At 40.6% G+C, this 24,746-nt stretch overlaps 1 protein-coding gene across 1 annotated transcript in view; it reads left to right on the top strand.

Annotated features, from left to right (window-relative positions):
* Positions 1-21,981, top strand: part of Arfgef3 (ARFGEF family member 3) — a 160,186-nt gene extending 138,205 nt beyond the window's left edge. Inside the window, exons 28-34 of the mRNA XM_076859689.2 lie at positions 1,750-1,926; positions 3,551-3,665; positions 4,410-4,512; positions 4,648-4,779; positions 6,879-7,000; positions 19,160-20,381; positions 21,790-21,981. Of these exons, the coding sequence (XP_076715804.2) occupies positions 1,750-1,926; positions 3,551-3,665; positions 4,410-4,512; positions 4,648-4,779; positions 6,879-7,000; positions 19,160-20,381; positions 21,790-21,981 (2,063 nt within the window). The remainder of the gene's footprint in view (positions 1-1,749; positions 1,927-3,550; positions 3,666-4,409; positions 4,513-4,647; positions 4,780-6,878; positions 7,001-19,159; positions 20,382-21,789) is intronic.
* The last annotated feature ends 2,765 nt before the right edge of the window (positions 21,982-24,746 follow it).

Raw genomic sequence — 24,746 nt, 5'->3', positions numbered from 1 at the left:
ATGCATTAATATGTAAGATATAATACTGGGGACATATGTTCATACTTTTTCCTTCCAGTCCATTTATAAAGGTCCCATGGTGGTCACTTAGGTGTGTTGGACTCCCACATTAATTGGGCCTAGGCTGTTGTATCCATAGTTCTGTGATTCTAGTCGTCTTCCTTGGACAGATCATTCAGTGCATGCTCTGGGCCCAGGGTCATCAGGAGGTCTCACCAGGTCTACTGCTTGCATCCACAAACCACTCACAAATATATGCAGTAGTCAGACAGCCACGTCTTATTTGTATAAAGGTCATATGTCATTAGATTTGGAAAAAAGACATTTAATACATAGTGCAGTCCTCTGCCTGTATAAGGGGATAGGGACCTTAGAAATTTGTCTTTTCTGAATTAATCCAGTTTAGCACACACAGTTCTTCACCACAGTTTCTTCAAGTTCAAAGAAACTTGTTATAGGAATGTGGGTTTTTAGTAAGAGTCAGAACTCTAAATGAAACCACTAATTGCTGAGAAGAAGAGACCTATAGTCACCATTTTGAGTACTTGATAATTGATACTATTTAGAATTCATAGCAATTTTTAAACTGGAATTTTTTTCAGAAAAAAACAACTCATGTCAAAAAGCTAAAAGCCTTCCATCAAAGAAAAAGCAAGTATCTTATAGAACTGATTATATGATACTCTTTCTAAATCTGTCTTACTGCTAAGTACTATTTTCACATTAATTGCCACTAAATGTATATGAAAGCATTTAACCCAATAATTCTCTTAGGACTCTCTCATATAAGGAAATAAATAGTAATGAAGACAAAATTGTATGAGTGCCAAAACATCTTAATGCAAAACAGTTAATTATGGTAAAGAATAAAAATAATCTGAAGGATTTAATATCCACAAATAATATTTAATGACATAATTGTTTGTAAGTCATTATGTTAAAATTTATATACTATGGAGTATAATTACTACAATATAAAATTTTAGGCATTTATGAAAGTACATATGCATTAAAAACCTAATAGAAATATATGAAATGTTATAATAAAAAGAAGGAAAAAAACCCCGAGATATAATTCTCATATAAAAAAGGTATCTCGCTTTTAAAGTCAGAATTTTAGTAATTTATTCTATAAGGAAGCACAAAAATTGTACTTATAGCATTATCTATAAAAGCAAAATGTTAGAAACATCTTAAACGTCCATCAGTAAAGGAATGAAAAAGTAAACTGTTTCATATATATACAATGGGAATACTATATATGGCTCTAAAAATAAGGAATATCTCAATTTGCATATCAAATATGAAGACCAAGGTTCACATTTTTCTCCTTTATGTGAAAGTATTTTTAAAAACTTCAAAGCAGCATGGTGGTTAACACCTGTAGTTCCAGCTACTTGGCAGGCTGAAGCAGGAGGATGGCTTGAGCCCAGAAGTTCAGGGACACCCTATGAAAAGAAATAAATAAAACTCAATATTTCTTTATATTGTACATAAAAATGCATATATGTATCTAAGTGTTTACATCTAGGGACTAGGATTTGATTAAATATTATAGCATCATTGTTATTTGAAATTTTTATAAGAGCTTATTCATATAAACTTAATATAACTATAGTCATGCAGAAGTAAAAGAAGAAAAATTACATTGACTAAGGAATACTAATGGTAATTCTTTTCCTCTGTACCTTCTCAGATAATGGAGAGATCTTTCAAGTTTCATTTCTGATCCTGACCTTTCTTTTTCAGGACCAGGATTTGGAATCTATGCAGTTGTTCACCTCCTTCTTCCCGTGATGTCCCTATGGCTCCGTCGTAGCCATAAAGACCATTCCTACTGGGACGTGGCCTCTGCGAACTTCAAGCACGCCATTGGTCTGTCCTGCGAGCTGGTGGTGGAGCACATTCAAAGCTTTCTACACTCAGGTAGTAATGGCACCACAGCAGGTCATTCTGGGCATTGCTTTAGCAGGCAGCATCATTGTCCAAAAGTGCTTAGTGGATACCTAGTACAAATACTTTTGTCCTGGGAATAATTAAAATAGAATTACATAGTCAATGCCAGCCTTCTAAGAGTATATCATCCTCCAACAGAATAAATATGTGTAATTGAAAATAAAACACCCAATAACAGCTCTAACCTAACTCCAAGTACATAATATACTACAAAGAAAAAGAAAAGAAGGAAGAAATATTGCTGTAGCTGGGAGTGAGGAGGGTGTATCCTGCTTCATCCAGGAATATTAAATGAAGGAAATAGCCCTTCAGAAAAGGCTTTAATTATGGACAAGACATTGACAGTTTAGAGATAGTAAGAAACTTCTATCTGGCACTTTGAAAAAGATGGAGCTGGGCATGATGCAGCATGCCTGTAATCTCGGCAACTGGGAAGGCTGAGGCTGGAAAACTGCAAGTTCAAGGCCAGTCTCAGCAAGATCTTGTCTCAAAAAGCATACAGGGCTGTTGCTCAGTGGTTAAGCACTCCTGGGTTCAATCCCCAGTACCCCCACCAAAATGTGGAAGTGTGGGATGAAGAGCATGTCGAAGTTAGCAGAGGCAGGAGAAATATATTAGTTTGGAACCCATGGAACCACAGTTGTGAAATGTAGAGTCTTGTTCATGACCTGTCACAGAAATATCTGGAGAAGAAATATGGCTGCTAACAGAGATAGATAGAGGGAGGGAGAGAGAGAGTCTGCTTGCTGGGAAGATATACTAAGGAGAACTTGACCCTGAAGGAGAATTTCGAAGTATAGATAAGAAACTGTGCCTCTATTAACTTTAGTAAGAACAATTTACCTTGCAAGATAAGAACAGTAATGGGGAAAGAAAACAAGTAGGATTTTCCACATGAGATGGCAACTGTGTCCCTAGGGGTCAATGTTCTAGACCAGAGCATTGCTTAGCATGGCACATAATTGTTTGTAAGTCATTATGTTAAAATTTATATACTATGGAGTATAATTACTACAACATAAAATTTTAGGCATTTATGAAAGTACATATGCATTAAAAACCTGGATTTTTAATGGAGGATTCTACTGCAAATTCCTTCTGTGGCATCATAAGGACCTCAAGGGAAAAAAATGTAGATGTATTCCTTGAATTGAACATTGGAATGTGATTTCCGGGATTCTTGTGTCCTTTCTTCTGAGAATAGTATGTAGACAGAGCTAAGAAGTGGTAGGACTAGGACATTTAATTCAATTTAATTTGGCTGTCAGCAGAAAGGAAGGTAAATTCTAATTGTCCATTTTAAGTTTAAATTTGTAATCAATATTCAGGCTATATCATTTTCTATTCCATTTAAGCATATGAATTATTATATAGCTAACTTTGAAAGTTTAGATCAACACATAAACATGAACCATATGGATGAAACAAGCTGAAATTGGGTAAAAATCCAAGAGAAGTGTTTTGTTAGGGGGTGTTCTTTTCCCCACATATGTATGTATCTCTATCAGACTCTCCTCTCTTGCTATAGATAGCTATTTCAATATATCCCTTTACACTGGAGTTGTACAAATCTTAGATTTTCTTCTTCCTATAGATATCAGGTATGAGAGCATGATCAACACCATGCTAAAGGACCTCTTTGAGTTGCTGGTGGCGTGTGTGGCCAAGCCTACAGAAACCATCTCCAGAGTGGGCTGTTCTTGCATTAGGTGAGACAAAGCTTCCCTGGCTCCCCACAAAGTTGTAGGTTTCATTACAAAATCCAAGGAATTTATCTTTTGTAGTAGCAATCCACTTTGGGGATTGATTTTTCTAAGTAAAACTGAGCAAGTACTAATATCTGTTGTGTAAGGCATTCTTACAAGGTACTCTGGTGCACAGGAAGTAACCTAAGTCAAGATCCCTACCCTCAGGGAACTCAATGCGTATTCAAAATGACATGATAGAGATGGTCACATGACAAAGGATGATCATATGGAATAATCGATGAATGCCAAGGCAGGGTAAGAGGTGCAGGGAGAAGGATAAGCAGGAAGAATTTTGGTGTGGTAGTAACACTTGGTCAGATCCTCCAAACCAAGTAAGGTTTCCAGAGGTGGGGACATCCCAAGCAGGAGAGTAAAGTAAACAGACGCATGGAGATAAGCAAGATAAGTGACAATAAGGGGTTTATTTCCTATGAATGTGGTAGACATGGCCCAGAAAGAAAAAATAAATGCAGAGTATATACAGTCCTGCATATGAGCCTAAGCCAAAACTCTGGCCTGTTTGTAATGGGGACCTGTTGATAATTCTATATTAAAGTGGTTTAAGAAATGGTATTTTGAGAGTGGAATGCCAGGTGGAGGGACAGCAAGAGTGATTGGAAACAGGAAGCCCTTCACGTAAGGCCCTAAATTTTGTGGTAACAAGATAAATGGATTCGAGACTTCTTTCCTCGTTTCTTTTGGCAGGTATGTCCTGGTGACGGCAGGCCCAGTGTTCACTGAGGAGATGTGGCGGCTGGCTTGCTGTGCCTTGCAAGACGCCTTCTCTGCCACCCTCAAGCCAGTGAAGGTAAGCTGCTTGAAAGAAAAGCACCCAAGTGGTCTCTTCCACAGCCCACCAAGCACAGGGCCACATCAGATCCCAGGCTGGGCCTGGCATTGAGAACCAGGATACACCCAGTAAACACATGCTGTTTCTCCCTAGGACCTGCTTGGCTGCTTCCACAGTGGCACTGAGAGCTTCAGCGGGGAAGGCTGCCAGGTGCGGGTGGCAGCCCCCTCCTCCTCCCCCAGTGCCGAGGCCGAGTACTGGCGTATCCGAGCCATGGCCCAACAGGTAAGGGCTCGGCTTTGGATCTCGGGGCCTCACATCACCAAATTGCCTTTCATTCCATTAGGACCACATACATCCTGGCCCTGACCTCTGGTCAGCACCACTCTTCCCAGGAATGACATTAGCCTAGGCACCTGCATCACCCCCTCTCCACCTTCCCTCGCTTGATGCACCCTCAAGTACCCAGATCAAACAGAGGCCTTCCTGCAGCCTGACCTCTTTATGCATATAAGGAGCCTAAGCAGGTTTTTTAAGTGTTTGCTTAACTATTGTTACTGCTAAACTATGAGTGCCTAATGATAGCAGATTTGATTTTTTAAATCTCCTGTGCAGAACACAGATCTTAACATTTAAAAGTGGCTTAAAATTTGAATTCAATGTAACTGGTCAGTAAAATATATCCCCCCATACAAGAATCATTGCATATCAATGGCTTTTCCCTTTAAACCCTAACCCTTAAAAGTTGCAAATGTTAGTTGTGAGCTCCAGAGGAGCAGAGAATATATCCTAGACATTTGCCTTTGGTGATCCTAGAGCAAAGCAAAGAGGAGGTGCTTAGGATATGTTTGTTGAATCGATGAATTACTGAATCACAGAAGGCCTCATGGCATTACATGACATGGAAATCTCCCTCTAAGAAACTCAGCAGTAAAACTAAGTGCTGTCCGTAAGTTCACATATATTCTTGACAATGCTGTTCATGGGAGTAAAAGAAGTGAAAATAGACTAATTCCCAACAACTGACTAGCCCAACACCCCATCACAAGTTTGAACTGTGTTCATAACACGCAGCAATTTTGACTACATATGTGTAAAATGTGAAAGTTTTACACATGTATAGGAACTGTCACATTTGAATTACATTTGAAGAAAGACTTGGATGCTATATTCAGAAAGCTCCATTTCTCTACTAGATCTGCTTGGATTCTTAATAAAAAAATTTCCCCCAGCACACCGACAATCTAGGATCCCCTGATTATCAATGGAAGGAACTCAGTTACCTCCACAGGGTCAGTTGAGAAGTTTCCTGGCAGGCCTGGCTTCTGAAGAGCTTTCCCCAGCAACACTCAGAAAGGGGGACAAGAGTCTTCCTCCATCAGCCTCTCACACCTTCTGCTGAGCACCTTCATAACATCCTGGGACCTGATGATTCTGCTGGTTCTGAAGGGAGAGAACAAGTCCCTCTGAAGCATCCTTGGCCAGTCTGAGGAAACAGAGAAGAAATAGTAAAACTGTAACAAAGAGGTACTTCCAGCAGTATGGCAACTGTGGATGGCGTGGAAAGAAGACTGGCTCAAACCAAGAGGGGTCCTCCAAAGAGTTTGTGTGCCTGAACAGGAAGCTGTGTCACTTGTCATGTGTGCATACAGTGGTCTTTCCAGCCACACCGCAGGAATATGAAAATGTCAGTGGCATCTTCTGAAATAAATTGCCAGAAAAGAAGAACAGGGAAGCAATTTAGGCCCCTAGAGTTCTTCCTTCCTTAATCCAAACCTTCCTTTTATATTCACTCTTAAAATAACCCAATATTCAATAATCTGGCAATTCTTACGATACTTGGAAAGAAGTTGTTTCCTTAAAAATAGTTTACTACTTCCAATGGTAATTTAAGTCAGGAGAAATGAAATCATTTGGATCAGAGCACTGACATTTTTTAGTTCCTTCTGTCACTGTGTAATGCAGTAGGCTTAGCCACATCAGTAATCCTGACATAAGTCTTAATTAATTATTCCTGCACTGGATATAAAAAGATACCAAACAGATGTCAAATTCAGAGATAATCCTTTACAAATATAGCCCCTTTTTATTTACTTTTAATATTAAACGTCAGTGCTGGCTATTTGGAATATCCTCTACTGTCATATGATACAAGAGGTAGCAACGTTAGCATCAACGTCCATTATTTACTCTAATGCTTTGCATGTATAATACACATAAATTTGTTTAATTAAACATATACTAAATAGGAAACCATTATCCTCATTTTATAATAGAGAAACTAGGTAGAAAACAAACAACTCACCAGGACTACCTAGCTAGTCTCTGGTGGGGTCAGATAGAGGATGTTGGGTCCTGAACTGTGTCCCTGTATTCCCTTGCAGGTATTTATGTTGGACACCCAGTGCTCACCCAAGACTCCCAACAACTTCGATCATGCCCAGTCCTGCCAGCTCATCATTGAGCTGCCTCCTGACGAGAAGCCAAACGGCCACACCAAGAAAAGGTAAGCAACTAACCTTAAACACAAGGAAGCTCATTGATGCCAGTTGTTGCTAATCCAAGCTTTGTCCAAGAATACTGAAAGTGTTTGTGAAGTCAGTCCTTCAGCAGGTTTTCTTAAATATGGTTAGCCTTGTAACCAAAGCTCCCATTTCATTGTTCAAGTTGCCACAACCAAGTAACATAGGGTAGGTGACAAATGGCGGTATTCTCTCACAGGTCTCTAAGTTAGATCAAGGTGTTGGCAGAGCTCCTTCTCTCATTTTGGCTTACAGATGGCCATCTTCTGTGTCCTCTCACACATCCTATCTATGTTTCTATATCCAAATTTCCTCCTCTCATGGAGACCATAGTCATATGGGGTTAGTACCCACCCTAATGACCTCATTTGGACTTCATTACCCCCTTAAAGAACCTTTCTCCAAATACAGCCACATTCTGAAGTACTAGGGGTTAGGACTTCAACATATGAATTTAGAGTGGACACAACCAACTACATGTTATAATCTTTCATAAAACAATTATTGGCCAGGCACCGTGGCTTGCACCTGTGGTCCCAGCCACTAGGGAGGCCGAGGCAAAATTTGCACCCAGGAGGTGAAGGCCAGCCCAGACAACAATTATTGTAATTTGAGGCATTGTTCAGATTGTTTCAGTGAGAAATACATAAAATTCTCCATGGATGATACCGCTGTCAGGAAGCCAAAAGAACCTGTGTCCTGCCAAAAGAAACATGTTCATTTAAAATACTATCACCCTGCCTAAAAGAGTTGGAGATGAACTTCTGACCATCTAGTGGTAACGGTAGGCATTTGAGCACTAACTGTAAAATATGAAGGATCGATATTTTCACTAGCATTTTACTCACAAGACACATTCAGAGAGGCTGAGTCACTTACCCAAGGACTCACAAACTTCAAAGTATAAAGCTAGTATCAAAACCAGGTCTGGCTGGGTCCTTTGCCATTTGGGAGAGAAAGTTGGTGCTGAATGCTTACAACCCTCCACGTCCCTAGAGTTTACACCCTAGCCACCAATGTGATGGTATTAGAAGGTGGGACCTCTGGGCGGAAATTAGGTCATGAGGGTGGTCCTCATGAATGGGATTAGTACCATTAAAACAGACATGAGAACTCCCTTGCTGCCACACGAGGTCACAGCAAGAAGTCAGCTTTCTGCAAGCTCCAGAGAGCCTCCCCAGAATCGAACCAGGCTAGCACCCTACTCTCAGACTTCCAGCCTCCAAAACTGTGAAAAATCAGTTTGTTGATTAGATAGCCAATCAATGGTATTTAGTTACAGCAACCTAAGCTTAGACAGATATCATTCATAGACTCTGGTTAATTTGTTCAATAGTTAGCTAAATTTAGTCAAATGCTTGATACGTACATGGGATACATGGGATATTCAAAAGTTGTGAAGCATAAATAAAAAACTAGAATAACTATGTACCTGCCACCCAACTTCAGAAATAGAACTTTCCCAATACCCTCTCTTCTTTCCCAGTTCTAGTCTCTGCCTCCTTTAACTGCCAGCCACTAGTTTTTAAGTGTCATTTTTGTGTGTGTTATATACCAAAAGTTGTATAATCCTTTCACATTTTAAACATCAATCCGTTTTGCAATTCTCATTCTTTTTCTTCCTCTTGTCCTTTTATATATATATAAATTATATATATATAAAATTTCTGGTTCCAATGCAGCCAATTATTCTTCCTGAAAGATTGTTGAAGTAGGAAAAACAAAAAAGGAATAGTAATGGGCTGAGTTCAAATTATAAATAAAACAGAAAAAGTAACATAACCTATTATTATGTCATTGGCTTAAAAGATTCTTAAAATTTGGGGATTGTAAAATATCAACATGGTTTCATAAATCTATTCATACTCATTGTAGTTAAGTATAACAAGAAAACCATATTAAATTCCTTAGCCAATCCCACTAGAGAACTCAGCCAAACTATATTCTTGGATTTGGCTTTTATATATATATATATATATTTAAAAAACGCAGAAGATACAGTGGAAGATGAGTGAGACCAAGAAAAGTTGTTACATGATGCTCTATTGCATCCTTAAAGTTCCATGTCAAAATCACCCATGGGGCTGGGCACAGTAGTGCATGCCTATTATCCCAGCAGCTCTGGAGGCTAAGGAAGGAAGATCTCTAGTTCAAAGCCAGCCTCAGCAAAAATGAGACTCTAAGCAACTCAGTGAGACCCTGTCTCTAAATAAAATGTGAAACAGGGCTGGGGATATGGCACAGCAGTGGTCGAGTGCCCCCGAGTTCAATCCCCAGTACCAAAAAAAAAAAAAAAAAAAAAAAATACCCATAGGAAAAATAAATTACCTAGAACCAGATTATAGCATTTAAATAAAGAGCTATTTCAGTTAAAATAAAAATAAAAGAGCTTTGATATTGATACTCCAAGCATTACACAATTCACATAATCTTAGAGTTTTAAGAAGTCCTTTTACTGTGGATCTGTTTCTCTGAAACTGACATTAGCATGTTTTTAGTGAACCATTTGTTATGCAATCAACTTTTGATTATCCAATCTGGGGGTTGGCTTTACTTTGCACTTCACATCAGAAGCAGGTATGTAGTCTTAAAAGAATACTGAGAAAATGGTTGAAAGATTTGGGTACAACAAAAATTGGAAAATACGTTGAAATTCTTGGGTATGCCAGGCACATGCATGCCTGTCTGTAATCCCAGCAGCTCAGGAGGCTGAAGCAGGAGGATCACAAGTTCAAAGCCAGCCTCAGCAAGTTCGTAAGACCTTTCTCAAACTGGAAAAAAAAAAAAGAAGAGCTGGGGACATAGCTCAGTGGCAAAGCACTCCTGGGTTCCATTCTGGTACCCCACACACAAAAAAAAAAATCTTGGGTACAAGAAATTGGAAAATTATTTGATTTTGAGATCCTTATCTCCTATCAACAAATACAAGTTGCATATTCATAGATATTTCATTTTTTCATATGTTTCTAAAATGTTGATTCCTTCATTATCCACTTCTTTTTCTCTTATTTGTTTTATCATTTAGCCAAACCTAAAATAAAGGGGATTTTCTGTCTTTTCTTTTTTTTTTTTTTTTTTTTTTTGGTCCTTTATTTTTTTATTGCAGAATCACATCAGTTACACTTCCATTGATTTATATATTGCCATACTAGGGTTTGTTGTATTCTGCTGCCTTTCCTATCCGTTACTACCCCCCTCCCCTCCCCTCCCCTCCCCTCCCCTCTCTCTACCCACTCTACTGCAGTTCATATCTCCCCCTTGTATTATTTTTCCCTTTCCCCTCGCTACCTCTTGTATGTAATTTTGTATAACCCTGAGGGTCTCCTTCCGTTTCCATGCAATTTCCCTTCTCCCTCCCTTTCCCTCCCACCTCTCGTCCCTGTTTAATGTTAATCTTCTTCTCATGGTCTTCGTCCCTACTCTGTTCTTAGTTACTCTCCTTATATCAAAGAAGACATTTGGCATTTGTTTTTTAGGGATTGGCTGGCTTCACTCAGCATAATCTGCTCTAATGCCATCCATTTCTCTCCAAATTCTATGATTTTGTCATTTCTTAATGCAGAGTAATACTCCATTGTGTATAAATGCCACATTTTTTTTATCCATTCGTCTATTGAAGGGCATCTAGGTTGGTTCCACAGTCTTGCTATTGTGAATTGTGCTGCTATGAACATCGATGTAGCAGTGTCCCTGTAGCATGCTCTATTTAGGTCTTTAGGGAATAGACCGAGAAGGGGGATGGCTGGGTCAAATGGTGGCTCCATTCCCAACTTTCCAAGAAATCTCCATACTGCTTTCCATATTGGCTGCACCAATTTGCAGTCCCACCAACAATGAACAAGTGTACCCTTTTCCCCACATCCTCGCCAGCACTTGTTGTTGTTTGACTTCATATTGGCTGCCAATCTTACTGGAGTGAGATGGTATCTTAGGGTGGTTTTGATTTGCATTTCTCTGACTGCTAGGGATGGTGAGCATTTTTTCATGTACTTGTTGATTGATTGTATGTCCTCCTCTGAGAAGTGTCTGTTCATGTCTTTGGCCCATTTGTTGATTGGGTTATTTGTTATCTTGTTATCTAATTTTTTGAGTTCTTTGTATACTCTGGATATTAGGGCTGTATCTGAAGTGTGAGGAGTAAAGATTTGTTCCCAGGATGTAGGCTCCCTATTTACCTCTCTTGTTGTTTCTTTTGCTGAGAAAAAACTTTTTAGTTTGAGTAAGTCCCTTTTGTTGATTCTAGTTATTAACTGTTGTGCTATGGGTGTCCTATTGAGGAATTTGGAGCCCGACCCCACAGTATGTAGATCGTAGCCGACTTTTTCTTCTATCAGACGCCGTGTCTCTGACTTGATATCAAGCTCCTTGATCCATTTTGAGTTAACTTTAATGCATGGCGAGAGAAAGGGATTCAGTTTCATTTTGTTGCATATGGATTTCCAGTTTTCCCAGCACCATTTGTTGAAAATGCTATCCTTCCTCCATTGCATGCTTTTAGCCCCTTTATCAAATATAAGATAGTTGTAGTTTTGTGGGTTGGTTTCTGTGTCCTCTATTCTGTACCATTGGTCCACCCGCCTGTTTTGGTACCAGTACCATGCTGTTTTTGTTACTATTGCTCTGTAGTATAGTTTGAAGTCTGGTATCGCTATACCGCCTGATTCACCCTTCCTGCTTAGCATTGTTTTTGCTATTCTGGGTCTTTTATTTTTCCATATGAATTTCATGATTGCTTTCTCTATTTCTATAAGAAATGCCATTGGGATTTTGATTGGTATTGCATTAAACCTATAGAGAACTTTTGGTAATATCGTCATTTTGATGATGTTAGTTCTGCCTATCCATGAACAGGGTATATTTTTCCATCTTCTAAGATCCTCTTCTATTTCTCTCTTTAGGGTTCTGTAGTTTTCATTGTATAAGTCTTTCACCTCTTTTGTTAGGTTGATTCCTAAGTATTTTATTTTTTGGGGGGATATTGTGAATGGAGTGGTTGTCCTCATTTCCATTTCAGAGGATTTGTCGCTGATATACAGGAATGCCTTTGATTTATACGTGTTGATTTTATATCCTGCCACTTTGCTGAATTCATTTATTAGCTCTAATAATTTCTTTGTAGACCCTTTTGGGTCTGCTAGGTATAGAATCATGTCATCTGCAAATAGTGATAATTTAAGTTCTTCTTTTCCTATTTTTATGCCTTTAATTTCTTTCGTCTGTCTAATTGCTCTGGCCAGTGATTCGAGAACTATGTTGAACAGAAGTGGTGAGAGAGGGCATCCCTGTCTTGTTCCAGATTTTAGAGGGAATGCCTTCAATTTTTCTCCATTCAGAATGATGCTAGCCTGAGGTTTAGCATAGATTGCTTTTACAATGTTGAGGTAAGTTCCTGTTATCCCTAGTTTTTCTAGCGTTTTGAACATAAAGGGATGCTGTACTTTGTCGAATGCTTTTTCTGCATCTATCGAGATGATCATATGGTTCTTATTTTTAAGTCTATTGATGTGGTGAATAACATTGATTGATTTCCATATATTGAACCAGCCTTGAATCCCAGGGATGAATCCTACTTGATCATGGTGCACAATTTTTTTGATATGTTTTTGAATCCGATTTGCCAAAATTTTATTGAGGATTTTTGCATCTAGGTTCATTAGAGATATTGGTCTGTAGTTTTCTTTCTTTGAAGTGTCTTTGTCTGGTTTAGGAATCAGGGTGATGTTGGCCTCGTAGAAAGAATTTGGAAGTTCTCCCTCTTTTTCTATTTCCTGAAATAGCTTGAAAAGTATTGGTGTTAGTTCCTCTTTAAAGGTTTTGTAAAACTCTGCTGTATACCCATCCGGTCCTGGGCTTTTCTTAGTTGGTAGTCTTTTGATGGTTTCTTCTATTTCCTCAATTGATATTGGTCTGTTTAGGTTGTCTATATCCTCCTGACTCAATCTGGGCAGGTCATATGACTTAAGAAATTTATCGATGCCTTCACTATCTTCTATTTTATTGGAGTATAAGGATTCAAAATAGTTTCTGATTATCTCCTGTATTTCTGAAGTGTCTGTTGTGATATTGCCTTTTTCATCCCGTATGCTAGTAATTTGATTTCTCTCTCTTCTTCTCTTCGTTAGCATGGCTAAGGGTCTGTCGATTTTATTTATTTTTTCAAAGAACCAACTTTTAGTTTTGTCAATCTTTTCAATTGTTTCTTTTGTTTCGATTTCATTAATTTCAGCTCTGATTTTAATAATTTCTTGCCTTCTACTTCTTTTGCTGTTGTTTTGCTCTTCTTTTTCTAGGATTTTGAGATGGAGTATGAGATCATTTATTTGTTGGTTTTTTCTTTTTTTAAGGAATGAACTCCAAGCAATGAATTTTCCTCTTAGAACTGCTTTTAATGTGTCCCATAGATTCCGATATGTTGTGTCTGTGCTTTCATTTATCTCTAAGAATTTTTTAATTTCCTCCTTGATGTCTTCTATAACCCATTGATCATTTAGTAACCAATTGTTCATTCTCCAAGTGATGCATGTTTTTTCCTTCCTTCTTTTATCATTGATTTTCAGTTTCATTCCATTATGATCAGATAAGATGCATGGAATTATCTCCACTCCTTTATATTGTCTAAGAGTTGCCCTGTGACATAATATATGATCTATTTTTGAGAAGGATCCATGTGCTGCTGAGAAAAAAGTGTAACTGCTTGATGTTGGGTGGTATATTCTATATATATCAATTAAGTCTAGGTTATTAATTGTGTTATTGAGTTCTATAGTTTCCTTATTCAACTTTTGTTTGGAAGATCTGTCTAGTGGTGAGAGAGGTGTGTTGAAGTCTCCCATGATTATTGTATGTTGGTCTATTAGACTCTTAAACTTAAGAAGAGTTTGTTTGATGAACATAGCTGCACCATTGTTTGGGGCATATATATTTATGATAGTTATGTCTTGTTGGTGTATGGTTCCCTTGAGCAGTATGTAGTGTCCCTCTTTATCCCTTTTGATTAACTTTGGCTTGAAATCTATTTTATTTGATATGAGTATGGACACTCCTGCTTGTTTCCTAAGTCCATATGAGTGATATGATTTTTCCCAACCTTTCACCTTCAGTCTATGTATGTCTTTTCCTATCAAATGCGTCTCCTGTAGGCAGCATATTGTTGGGTCTTGTTTTGTGATCCATTCTACTAGCCTGTGTCTCTTGATTGGTGAGTTTAAGCCATTAACATTTAGGGTTATTATTGAGATATGGGTTGTTCTTCCAGCCATAATTGTTTATTTATGTTACTAAACATGGTTTGTTTTCCTTTTTGATGATTTTCCCCCCCTTTACTGTCCTACCTCCCACTGTTGGTTTTCATTGTTATTTTCCATTTCCTCTTCCTGCAATGTTTTGCCGAGGATGTTTTGAAGACATGGTTTTCTAGCTGCAAATTCTTTTAACTTTTGTTTATCGTGGAAGGTTTTAATTTCATCTTCCATCCTGAAGCTTAATTTTGCTGGGTACATGATTCTTGGTTGGAACCCATTTTCTTTCAGTTTTTGAAATATGTTATTCCAGGATCTTCTAGCTTTCAGAGTCTGTGTTGAAAGATCAGCTGTTATCCTGATTGGTTTACCCCTAAATGTAATCTGCTTCCTTTCTCTTGTAGCTTTTAAAATTCTCTCCTTATTCTGTATGTTGGGCATCTTCATTATAATGTGTCTAGGTGTGGATCTCTTATGATTTTGCACATTCGGCGTCCTGTATGCTTCTAGGATTTGGGGTTCTGTCTCATTCTTCAAGTCTGGGAAGTTTTCTCATATTATTTCATTGAATAGGTGGTTCATTCCTTTGGTTTGGACCTCTATACCTTCCTGTATCCCAATGACTCTTAAGTTTGGTCTCTTTATATTATCCCATATTTCTTGGATGTTCTGCTCATGGTTTCTTAACAGTTTTGCTGAGCTATCTATGTTCTTTTCAAGTTGAAATACTTTGTCTTCATTGTCTGATGTTCTATCTTCTAAGTGTTCTACTCTGCTGGTAGTATTCTCAATTGAGTTTTTAAGTTGGTTTATTGCTTCCTGCATTTCTAGGATTTCTGTTTGTTTGTTTTTTATTACCTCTATCTCCCTGTATAGTTGATCTTTTGCTTCTTGGATTTGTTTATGTAATACATTGTCGAAGTGGTCAAAATGATCTTTCATTGTCTGATTTTGCTGTCTAATGTCTTCCTTGAGACTCCAGATCATTTGCAGCATGTATATCCTGAATTCTTTATCTGACATTCCATCTGCTGCAGCTATAACCTCTTCTAAAGTTGAGTTGACCTGCATTGCTTGTGGTCCTTTCTTTCCTTGTCTTTTCATATTGCTCGTGTTTCTTTCTGCTTAGTGAAACTGTTGTGTTTTTGAAATTTTTCCCCCTACATATTTATATTGCTCTTGTATAGTTGAAAAGTCTCCCTTGCAGGGGCGGGCAGCAGCTCTGCTCCTCCTCCAATTGGAGTGATCTGTCTACCACGCTGGCGGGCCGCTGGGACTGTTCTGCCGGTCGGTTGCAGGTCTGCCTACCTTGGAGGCGCGGGCAGCGGCTCTGCTCTGCCCTTCCTCCTATTGGTGTGACGTGTCTACCGCGTCACCACGTCCATGAACCCCTGGGCCTGTTCCACCAGTTAGTCGCGGATCTGACTACCTTGCAGGTGTGGGCGGCGGCTCTGCTCTGCCCCTCCCCCAAGTGGTGTGACGTGTCTACCACGCCGGCAGGCCGCTGGGGCTGTTCTGCCAGACTGTCACAGGCCTGCCTACCTTGCGGACGCGGGTGGAGGATCTGCTTTCCCCCTACTCCAATTGGGGATTCTTGACAACCACGCCGGCAGGTCGCTGGACCTGTTCCGGGCGCAGGCAGCGGCTCTGATCGGCCCCTGCTCTAGCCTGAGCGACGCGACACCACGCCGGCGGGTAGCTGGGCCTGTTCCGGGCTCTGGCGGCGGCTCTATTCGGCCCCTGCTCTAGCCTGAGCGACGCGACACCACGCCGGCGGGTCGCTGGGCCTGTTCCGGGCGCAGGCGGCGGCTCTGTTCGGCCCCTGCTCTAGCTGGAGCGACGCGACACCACGCCGGCGGGTCACTGGGCCTGTTCCGGGCTCTGGCGGCGGCTCTGTTCGGCCCCTGCTCTAGCCGGGGCGACGCTACACCACGCCGGCGGGTCGCTGGGCCTGTTCCGGGCTCTGGCGGCGGCTCTGCTCCGCCCCTCTGGCCTTCACTGTATTCAGCAGGACCCGGACCGAGAGACAGTTTCCGCGGGTTCTTTATCCCTGGGCCAGAGCAGTTCCGGGAGCCAGAATTCGGCCTCTCCGGACTTGGTGCATGCTCCGACAGGAGCAGGCTCCAAGAAGCCGTATCCGCGGGTTCTATAGCCCTGGGCCAGAGCAGCTCCGGTAGCCGGAGCTCCACCGCTCCGGGCTCGGTGCGTGTTCTGATAGGAGCAGGCTCCAAGAAGCAGTTTCCGCGTGTTATTTAGCACTAAGTCTGAGCAATTTGTCTGCGAGACGCAGACAATTGTCAGCCTGAAATTACCTGTTCTATAGCTGAAAGAGCTGCAATCAGTCAAAAACAAGGATGGTGGCCGCTGGCTTCCTCCGTGGTCTGGCCGGTGTGGAGAACCGAACTGGACCGTTTCCTTCCCCGTCTCCAACCCAGAATTCAGCTCCGAGCTCAGCAAATGCCTAGCTGGCAGGAGCCCGCAGAATCAGCATCGCTGTATCTCTGCGCCACCAGCCCGTCGTTTCCCAGTGCGCGCCGCAGACTCCAGCCGCAGGGCGATCTGCCGAACAATCAGCGCTCCGTACGGACAAATCGCTCGCTTTTGAGCCCCTGAAGCTGATCCTCGTGCGATGAAAATCCTTCCACTAGGTTTTGGAGCACCCCAATTTTGCTGGAAATTCCTAACAAGATAGCTTTTAGCCGTTCTAACTCATCATTTTCCCTCACAGTGACGCATTACTCGGAGTTACTGCACTCCCTTCGCGGCCATCTTCCCTTTCTGTCTTTTCTATATGCATAGTTAGCAATTAAAGCACCAAAGATCTTGGTTGATGAAGATACTGCAATTTGGACTGGGATTGTGGCTCAGCGGTAGAGCACTCACCTAGAATGTGTGCGGCCCTGGATTCAATCCTCAGCACCACATATAAGTAAATAAAAATAAACATATTGTGTCTAACTACAACTAAAAAAAAATAAATATTTTTTTTAAAAAAAGATACTGCAATTTAAAGATACTAGAATTTGCATCAACCCTCTCTTTGGGTGCTTATCAGAATCAGGCTTTCCATTTCTCAGGGAGGGAATAGGAAACATCCTAGTAGGCTGAGGGTTTTATTCCTTCAGAAGACTAATCAAACTCACCCCTGCGGTTGAACTTCCTTGTATGGGAAACCCGCTTCCAGGGAAGGTGGGGCTCAGGGGTCAGAGCCATTTCTCAAGGAAAACATTTCCTCCAGGCAGTCTTGCCCCAGACAGATCTGTTCTTGTTTTTCAGTTGGTTATAGAGACCTACTGGGTGCTGCTCTTACCAGACAGTTTCTCAGGATGATGAATAAGACACTGCCTTGCCTTTCCTATGTAATGGGAAGAGAGGACTAGTGAACAGACTTGTGTGGTTCCTGAAGGATTTCAGAAGAATGCATATTCAGGTTCCCTAAACCTTAAGTAACCTGCCAGAAGTTTCTTAAGTAGGAGCGGGAAGAAGGAGAGAATGATAAGTCTTTTTGTAATAGGAGCATAGTTTCTATTTGGGATAATGAAAAAGTTCTAGAAATGGTGATGGTTATGTAACACTGTGAATATACTTAACACCACTGAGTTGTACACCTAAAATAGTTAAAATAGTAAAGTTTTGTGGTAAATACGTAATAGCATAACATAAGTGGTTTATTTTAAAAAGTTACTGGTTTTGAATGACAGCCCTTTAACAGCTTATTCCATCTTTGATGAGATTAATGTCTTTTCCTCAGTGACAGCTGCCTAAAAGTCAAAGTCAGTATTTAGGTTAAAAAGTTACTGCTTTTGAATGACAGACCTTTATAGCTCATTTAGATTTATTCAAGAATTTTTATTATTTTCTGCTAGGTAAAAGACTGTCTGCTACTTACAAAAAATAATCTTTAAATTTAAAGACATAATTAGAATAAAGTAAAAAGTTATTAACATAATGGTTGGACCTTTTAAATCAATATTGTTAATATGAGTTATCATAATTTTATAATTATCCTGTTATGGGAATTAGTTGGCAACATAAAAGCATGAACTATTTTCACAAAATTCTACAAGCAATGAAAAGAAACCACAAATCCAAAACCACATTGGTGAACTAAAGTGTTTGGTAAATGTGGTATCTGGGATTGAAATTGTTTTCTTAGTGCAAGAAATCAATCAATCAAAAGGGGCTAAATCGGCAAGCATTTGAGCACCCACATCTAAAGCTATATGGCAACTATTCCTCAACCTGCACTTGTTCTTCAACCAGGTGCCCTGGCCTGACAGGGAGGATTTGCCTCCCTCACCTCCCAATCCAGGTAGGCACCTCAGGGAAACCAGATGGCCACCCAGGGCCCATGAAGAAATCACATCACTATTTCCTAATGTTTGCAGTGTTTGCCCAATAATATCAATAGCATTTGACTCTCTTCTCTTGCATGTGCTGGAGACATAAAAGTTTGATATATATGTACCTGAAGCATTAACATTTAATCCTGGAAAAGTGGTTTGGGTATTAAAGCCAAACTTCAATCAGATTTTTTTTAAAAAATGATAAAACATCAACAGATTTTGAATTCTGTTACTAGGAAAGAAACTGTCATGTCCTATAATTGTACCCACTTTTAAAATTTTTTAGAAAAATGTTGTTGTTTCCTAAGACTTGTTAGTTCAGTATCATAACTTACACTCTAGAGCTCCTGGATTTTAAGAAGTGTTGGAAATTCCACTAGTTAACATTAAAATCCCACTAGTTAGGATTATAATAGAAGTTTGCCCATTTTTAAGGAAGGCATTGGAATACAGATAGTTTGGTTGGTAAATTTACAGATGTCATTCTGAAACTGGTAATGTCTACATTGCCTTGAAATAACCAAGAAGGCGCTAATCTGCCCTTTATTTTCATTTGAAGCGTTTCTTTCAGGGAAATTGTAGTGAGCTTGCTGTCGCATCAAGTGTTACTCCAGAATCTGTACGATATCCTGTTGGAAGAGTTCGTCAAAGGGCCCTCTCCAGGAGAGGAGAAGACGGTCCAAGCGCCAGACACCAAGCTGGCCGGCTTCCTCAGATACATCTCCATGCAGAACCTGGCGGTCATATTCGACCTGCTGCTGGACTCCTACAGGACAGCGCGGGAGTTCGACACCAGCCCGGGGCTCAAGTGCCTGCTGAAGAAAGTGTCCGGCATCGGGGGCGCGGCCAACCTCTACCGCCAGTCTGCCATGAGCTTCAACATCTATTTCCACGCCCTGGTTTGCGCTGTTCTCACCAATCAGGAAACCATCACTGCCGAGCAAGTGAAGAAGGTCCTCTTTGAGGACGACGAGAGAAGCACAGATTCTTCCCAGCAGTGTTCATCCGAAGACGAAGACATCTTTGAGGAGACGGCCCAGGTCAGCCCCCCGAGGGGCAAGGAGAAGCGGCAGTGGCGGGCGCGGATGCCCTCGCTCAGCGTCCAGCCGGTCAGCAACGCCGACTGGGTGTGGCTGGTCAAGCGGCTGCACAAGCTGTGCATGGAGCTGTGCAATAACTACATCCAGATGCACCTGGACCTGGAGAGCAGCGTGGAGGAGGCCCCGGTCTGCAGGAGCGACCCCTTCTTCATCCTGCCCTCCTTCCAGTCCGAGTCCTCCACGCCCTCGACGGGTGGGTTCTCGGGGAAAGACACGCCTTCCGAGGATGACCGAAGCCAGTCGCGGGAACACCTGGGCGACACTCTGAGCCTGCGGGGGGCCAGTGGGGACGTGCTGATGCTGCCGCCCAGCCCCAAGGTGGAGAAGAAGGATCCCAGCCGCAAGAAGGAGTGGTGGGAGAACGCGGGGAACAAGATCTACACCATGGCGGCCGACAAAACCATCTCCAAGCTGATGACCGAGTACAAAAAGAGGAAGCAGCAGCACAACCTGCCCCCCTTCCCCAAGGAGGTCAAGGTGGACAAGAAGGGGGAGCCACTGGGTCCCAGGGGCCAAGACTCCCCGCTGCTGCAGCGCCCCCAGCACCTGATGGACCAAGGGCAAATGCGCCACTCCTTCAGTGCTGGCCCCGAGCTGCTGCGACAGGAGAAAAGGCCTCGCTCGGGCTCCACTGGGAGCTCCCTGAGTGTCTCCGTGAGAGATGCAGAAGCACAGATCCAGGTACAACCCCCCCAGGCAGAGGGTGTGGGAGGGGGCTGGGCCCCAACCACCAGATGGGTCCCCCTTGGAGGGCATGCATACATGGTGAGATTTGATAGAAACCAATAGGAGATATAAACCCATTTGCCTCAAAGTGAGACGACCAGGAGAGACTAAGATGGAGGATCTGCCAGTATCAATACATCAGTGTGAAACCAAAATTTTATTCTCAGATAATTTCAGAAACTGTTTTTCCATGTTGTAACATACATTTTTGAGAATTAGCAACAGACTTAAATAAGATGAAGAGAAAGCTTATAAAACTGATGGACTTTAAGTGTCATTGAGTCCTGTGTCATTTGAAGATAGAACTATAGAATTTCTAGAATTTCTTCAGTGCTAAGGTATTATGTAAAATTTTTTAAAAAGCAAAGTAGATCTTATTATATACCAATGACCTGTTTTCATTTCCAGTCTTTCCATCCTTCCTAAGCACATAAAAAATTCTCATTCTTAGGATTGTGGTAGAGCGCTTACCTGGCATGTGAGAGACCCTGGGTTCCATCCTTAGCACCACATATAAATAAATAAAATAAAAGATCTATTTACAACTAAAATATATATATATATATATATATATATATATATATATATATGTAAAAAATTCTCATTCTCAGGGGGCTTTGAAAAAATCATCCTGGTTTTTGTTTGTTTTTTCAATACTGGGAATTGAACCCAGGGTGCTCTACCGGTGAGCTATATCCCCAGACCTTTAATTTTGAGACAGGGTCTCACCGAGTTGCTGAGGCTGACCTGGAACTTGAGATCCTACTGCCTCAGTCCCCTGAATCTGGATATGTGTCCCCACACCTGACCAAGAAAAGAGATTTTAAAGTATCCAGTTACACTGAGATGTTTAGTTTTTCTTGAGCAGATGCCTTTCTTGGCAAATCATATCTTAATAGAGTTTTCATATTTGGGGTTTTGCTTAATTTTAAGTTATTTTAAATCAAGGCAGAACTATCCTAAGTCTTGTTGTTACACAAGACTGCTGATTAAAAATATCATATGGCCTATAGAAATTTCATTATGAGAAGGCAAGGTATTTATTCCTTAGATTAAAAGAAAAACTAAGATTTCAGAAGTTTGCAAAAACTGAAAATAATTTTGTGTGTGGTGCACAGGGCCTTGTGCACTCTATCAACCGAGCTATATCCCCAGCCCAAAATATTCTTAATAGTACGAGTTTCTGCTTTTTCCTTCATATGTGTAGTTAAAAACCACAATTTACTATAGATGCATTAAATTATTAGCTACTACTTTATTATAGCTGAATCCTGATGAAACCCATCTATAGATTGACAGGGCATAACCACATATCAAATGAAACTTTAGACAGCCAATAATTCTCTTCAATCCTTTCTCTTAGGCATGGACCAACATGGTGCTAACAGTTCTCAATCAGATACAGATCCTTCCAGACCAGACCTTCACTGCTCTCCAGCCAGCAGTGTTCCCGTGCATCAGCCAGCTGACCTGTCACGTGACTGACATCAGAGTTCGACAAGCTGTGAGGGAATGGCTGGGCAGAGTGGGCCGGGTCTATGACATCATTGTGTAAAAGACTCAAATTCCATCCCCAAGGACATAAATATCACAGAGAGGTTCACAGTCGGCCTGCCAATCCAGCTGATTTGCCACACTTAAACTAGGTCTCAAAGAACAATGTTCCCTCATGTAAAAAAAGAAAAAAGCCTTTCCAACCACTCCCTAATCTGGACTATTCTGGATAATTTGGTGGTATCCAAGTGATCCTCTGATTTTGCACATTATTACAGAAGAGTCTACATTCCTCGATACATTTCTAAACCTTAGTTTATTTCCGAGAGTTTGTGCTTGCGATTTTGTCCCCAAATGGGTCTTTTTCAAGGGCCACTCCTTAGATCCATCATTTTTAAAATAGATACAATTCCTAAGAAAATATCTGCTGGTAAGTCAAGCTGACGTATAAACCCTCAGATATCTAGTACCAGACATTAGTAATTGGAAGAAAATCTGTACTATGACTGAGGGTTTGGCTGGGAAGCAAACAGCTACACACAATGTATTTTTCAGTGTCATAATCAAGAGAGAGACAACTTCTGCTCTAAAATATTCCAGAACATTTCAACATTATCACCAAGTGGTTAAGATTTTCAGGTTCATATTCACCAACTTCCCCATGTAAGGTACTATTGTGCCTTTCTCTATTTCTAAAGGAAGAAAACTTTCCAAGCAGGGCTTGAAGTCTGTGGATTGGCAGCCTCTAACATGAAGCACCAGTGGTAATAGCCAATGCATTTATTGTCAAGAGACATAAGACTGACGAGCTACCCTGCCTGTCCCATTAGTCTTTGCTTTTGCTCCCAAGGCAGGAAAGGAAAGAAAAAAAAATGGTGCCTTAGTCTTTTGTTGCACAGACATTTCTACACCCCACAATTATCTGAATGCAAGGTACAATATTTGGTTTTTAAGAGAACAGTATACTAAGATGCAACTCATTTTATATCAATACCTTTGGAGGAAAGGAACTCAGAGTCCTCCATTCAGTGAGCAGATTTCTCAGGGAAAGGGGCAGAAGTATGAAGAATAGGGAGACAGCCGGCAGGGGTGGGAAAGGGGATTATGATGAAATCATTTTTAATCTTAAAATGACACAACAATCATGAAATCATGGGTTCAGTTATACAAACTGTAACCTCAGAAGAAAATAAAGCGAAATTGGAAGGGGACGTTATAAAGTTTAGAAGATAAATTTTTTTGTATTTAAATTTTCTCTAGAAAGTAGATTTAAAGTCTTGTTATTCATATCAATTTTTAAGTGGATAATTCTTTTCTTAAGTATTATAAAATGAATGTGAAACCCTCATTATGATTTTTTTCTCTGCACCCCCCCCACCTGGATTAAGCCCAGGACCTTACTCATACTAAGCACACATTCTACCACTGAGTCACACCCCAACCCTTATTCTATTTTATATGTCTTACATTATAATGATTGAACCTTTTCAATCAAGTCCATTTATATACATTCTAGACAACAGAATTAGTTACCACATACATGACTTTTTCCCAGTGTCTAAAAATGTATTTATGTATCAATTCTTCAGTATTGAAGTACACACTTTAAATGGATTGAACTTTATCCAGTGATGGTATTCCTAAGTTTTGCCCTTCTTGAGAATTATGTAGTTATCTACAAGGTTAAGAGCAAAACAAGGTTCTCCAACTTATTTAAGTGATCAAAAAGATCTTTCCTTATCCAGTATGCCATCTAGAAATAATCAAAGAATCTTCTAGTCCCACAAAACATTCTTTGCCTTCAATTTTTACTCATTGACCAACAATTCAAGTTTAGGAACAAATCAACTAGTATTGCTATTTAATAGGCATTAAATTAGTAGGAGAGCAAAGAGCTGTGTTCTATCCATAACTTTTAATTTTTATACTTGGTAAGTAGAATTGAAAGTTGGGTAAGACTCCCCTCCTAAACAAAAAACAGTTCACCATGGTTGTCTGTTTCTTTTTTTGTGACTCCTCTAGGGTTCAATTCTCCTTTATGAGCTTATGAGTACTCTGCAATTTACTGGGGGGAAAAGTTTCAGTAAAGCAGAATATAAAATTAGAGCGCTTACAAAATGTTTATACATAGCAACTTTTCCTAAAGTATAAAAATTTATCCAAGCACGGTGGCACACACCTGTAATCCCAGCTACTTGATAAGCTGAAACAGAAGGATCACAAGTTGGAGGCCAGCCTCAGCAATTTAGCAAGACCCTGTCTCAAAAAATAAAAAGGACAGGGCCTGCAGCTCAGTGATACAGCTCCCCGGGCTTAAAAAATTAAAACAAAAATTCAAAGGAGACCAGTGTCTCATGTGACAGAAGTATGTTTGAAATCAGAATTCATACTCCCACAGATTTCTATTATAAGATCAAAGTCTAGTTCATGAAAATAAGTTTCCCCGATACTGAGTCTAAATGTTGTTCTGTACCAACCTGACTATGGGCCCTAAGAATTAAAAGACGAGAAGTATACCCAGTTCTTTATCAACAGTTTTGTAAGAGGTTTTTGGTCCTTCCCGTCATCTTGTTGATACGCCATACCAAGTCCCATGTTGCTCATAAGCCCGCCTCCATGCCTAATGTACTGTGAGCTCCAGCGCTACATAAACCACGTCAGATTTCAACCAGAAAAGCATTAAGTCCCAGCAGCAATACTTCAGGGCAAGGTGCAGTTTTCAAGGAGGACATTGTCTGATGCAAAAGAAGTCCCTTTGAGGAAATGGAGAAGAATGAGAGGGAATTAGGAACACATGGTAGACAATGGCCTCTCCCAGACCAGTCA

This window comes from Callospermophilus lateralis, chromosome 6 (assembly GCF_048772815.1).
Source record: "Callospermophilus lateralis isolate mCalLat2 chromosome 6, mCalLat2.hap1, whole genome shotgun sequence".
NCBI classification, from domain to species: domain Eukaryota; kingdom Metazoa; phylum Chordata; class Mammalia; order Rodentia; family Sciuridae; genus Callospermophilus; species Callospermophilus lateralis.
Note: the sequence above shows the minus strand (reverse complement) of the source record. Positions and strands in the feature narration are given on the sequence as shown.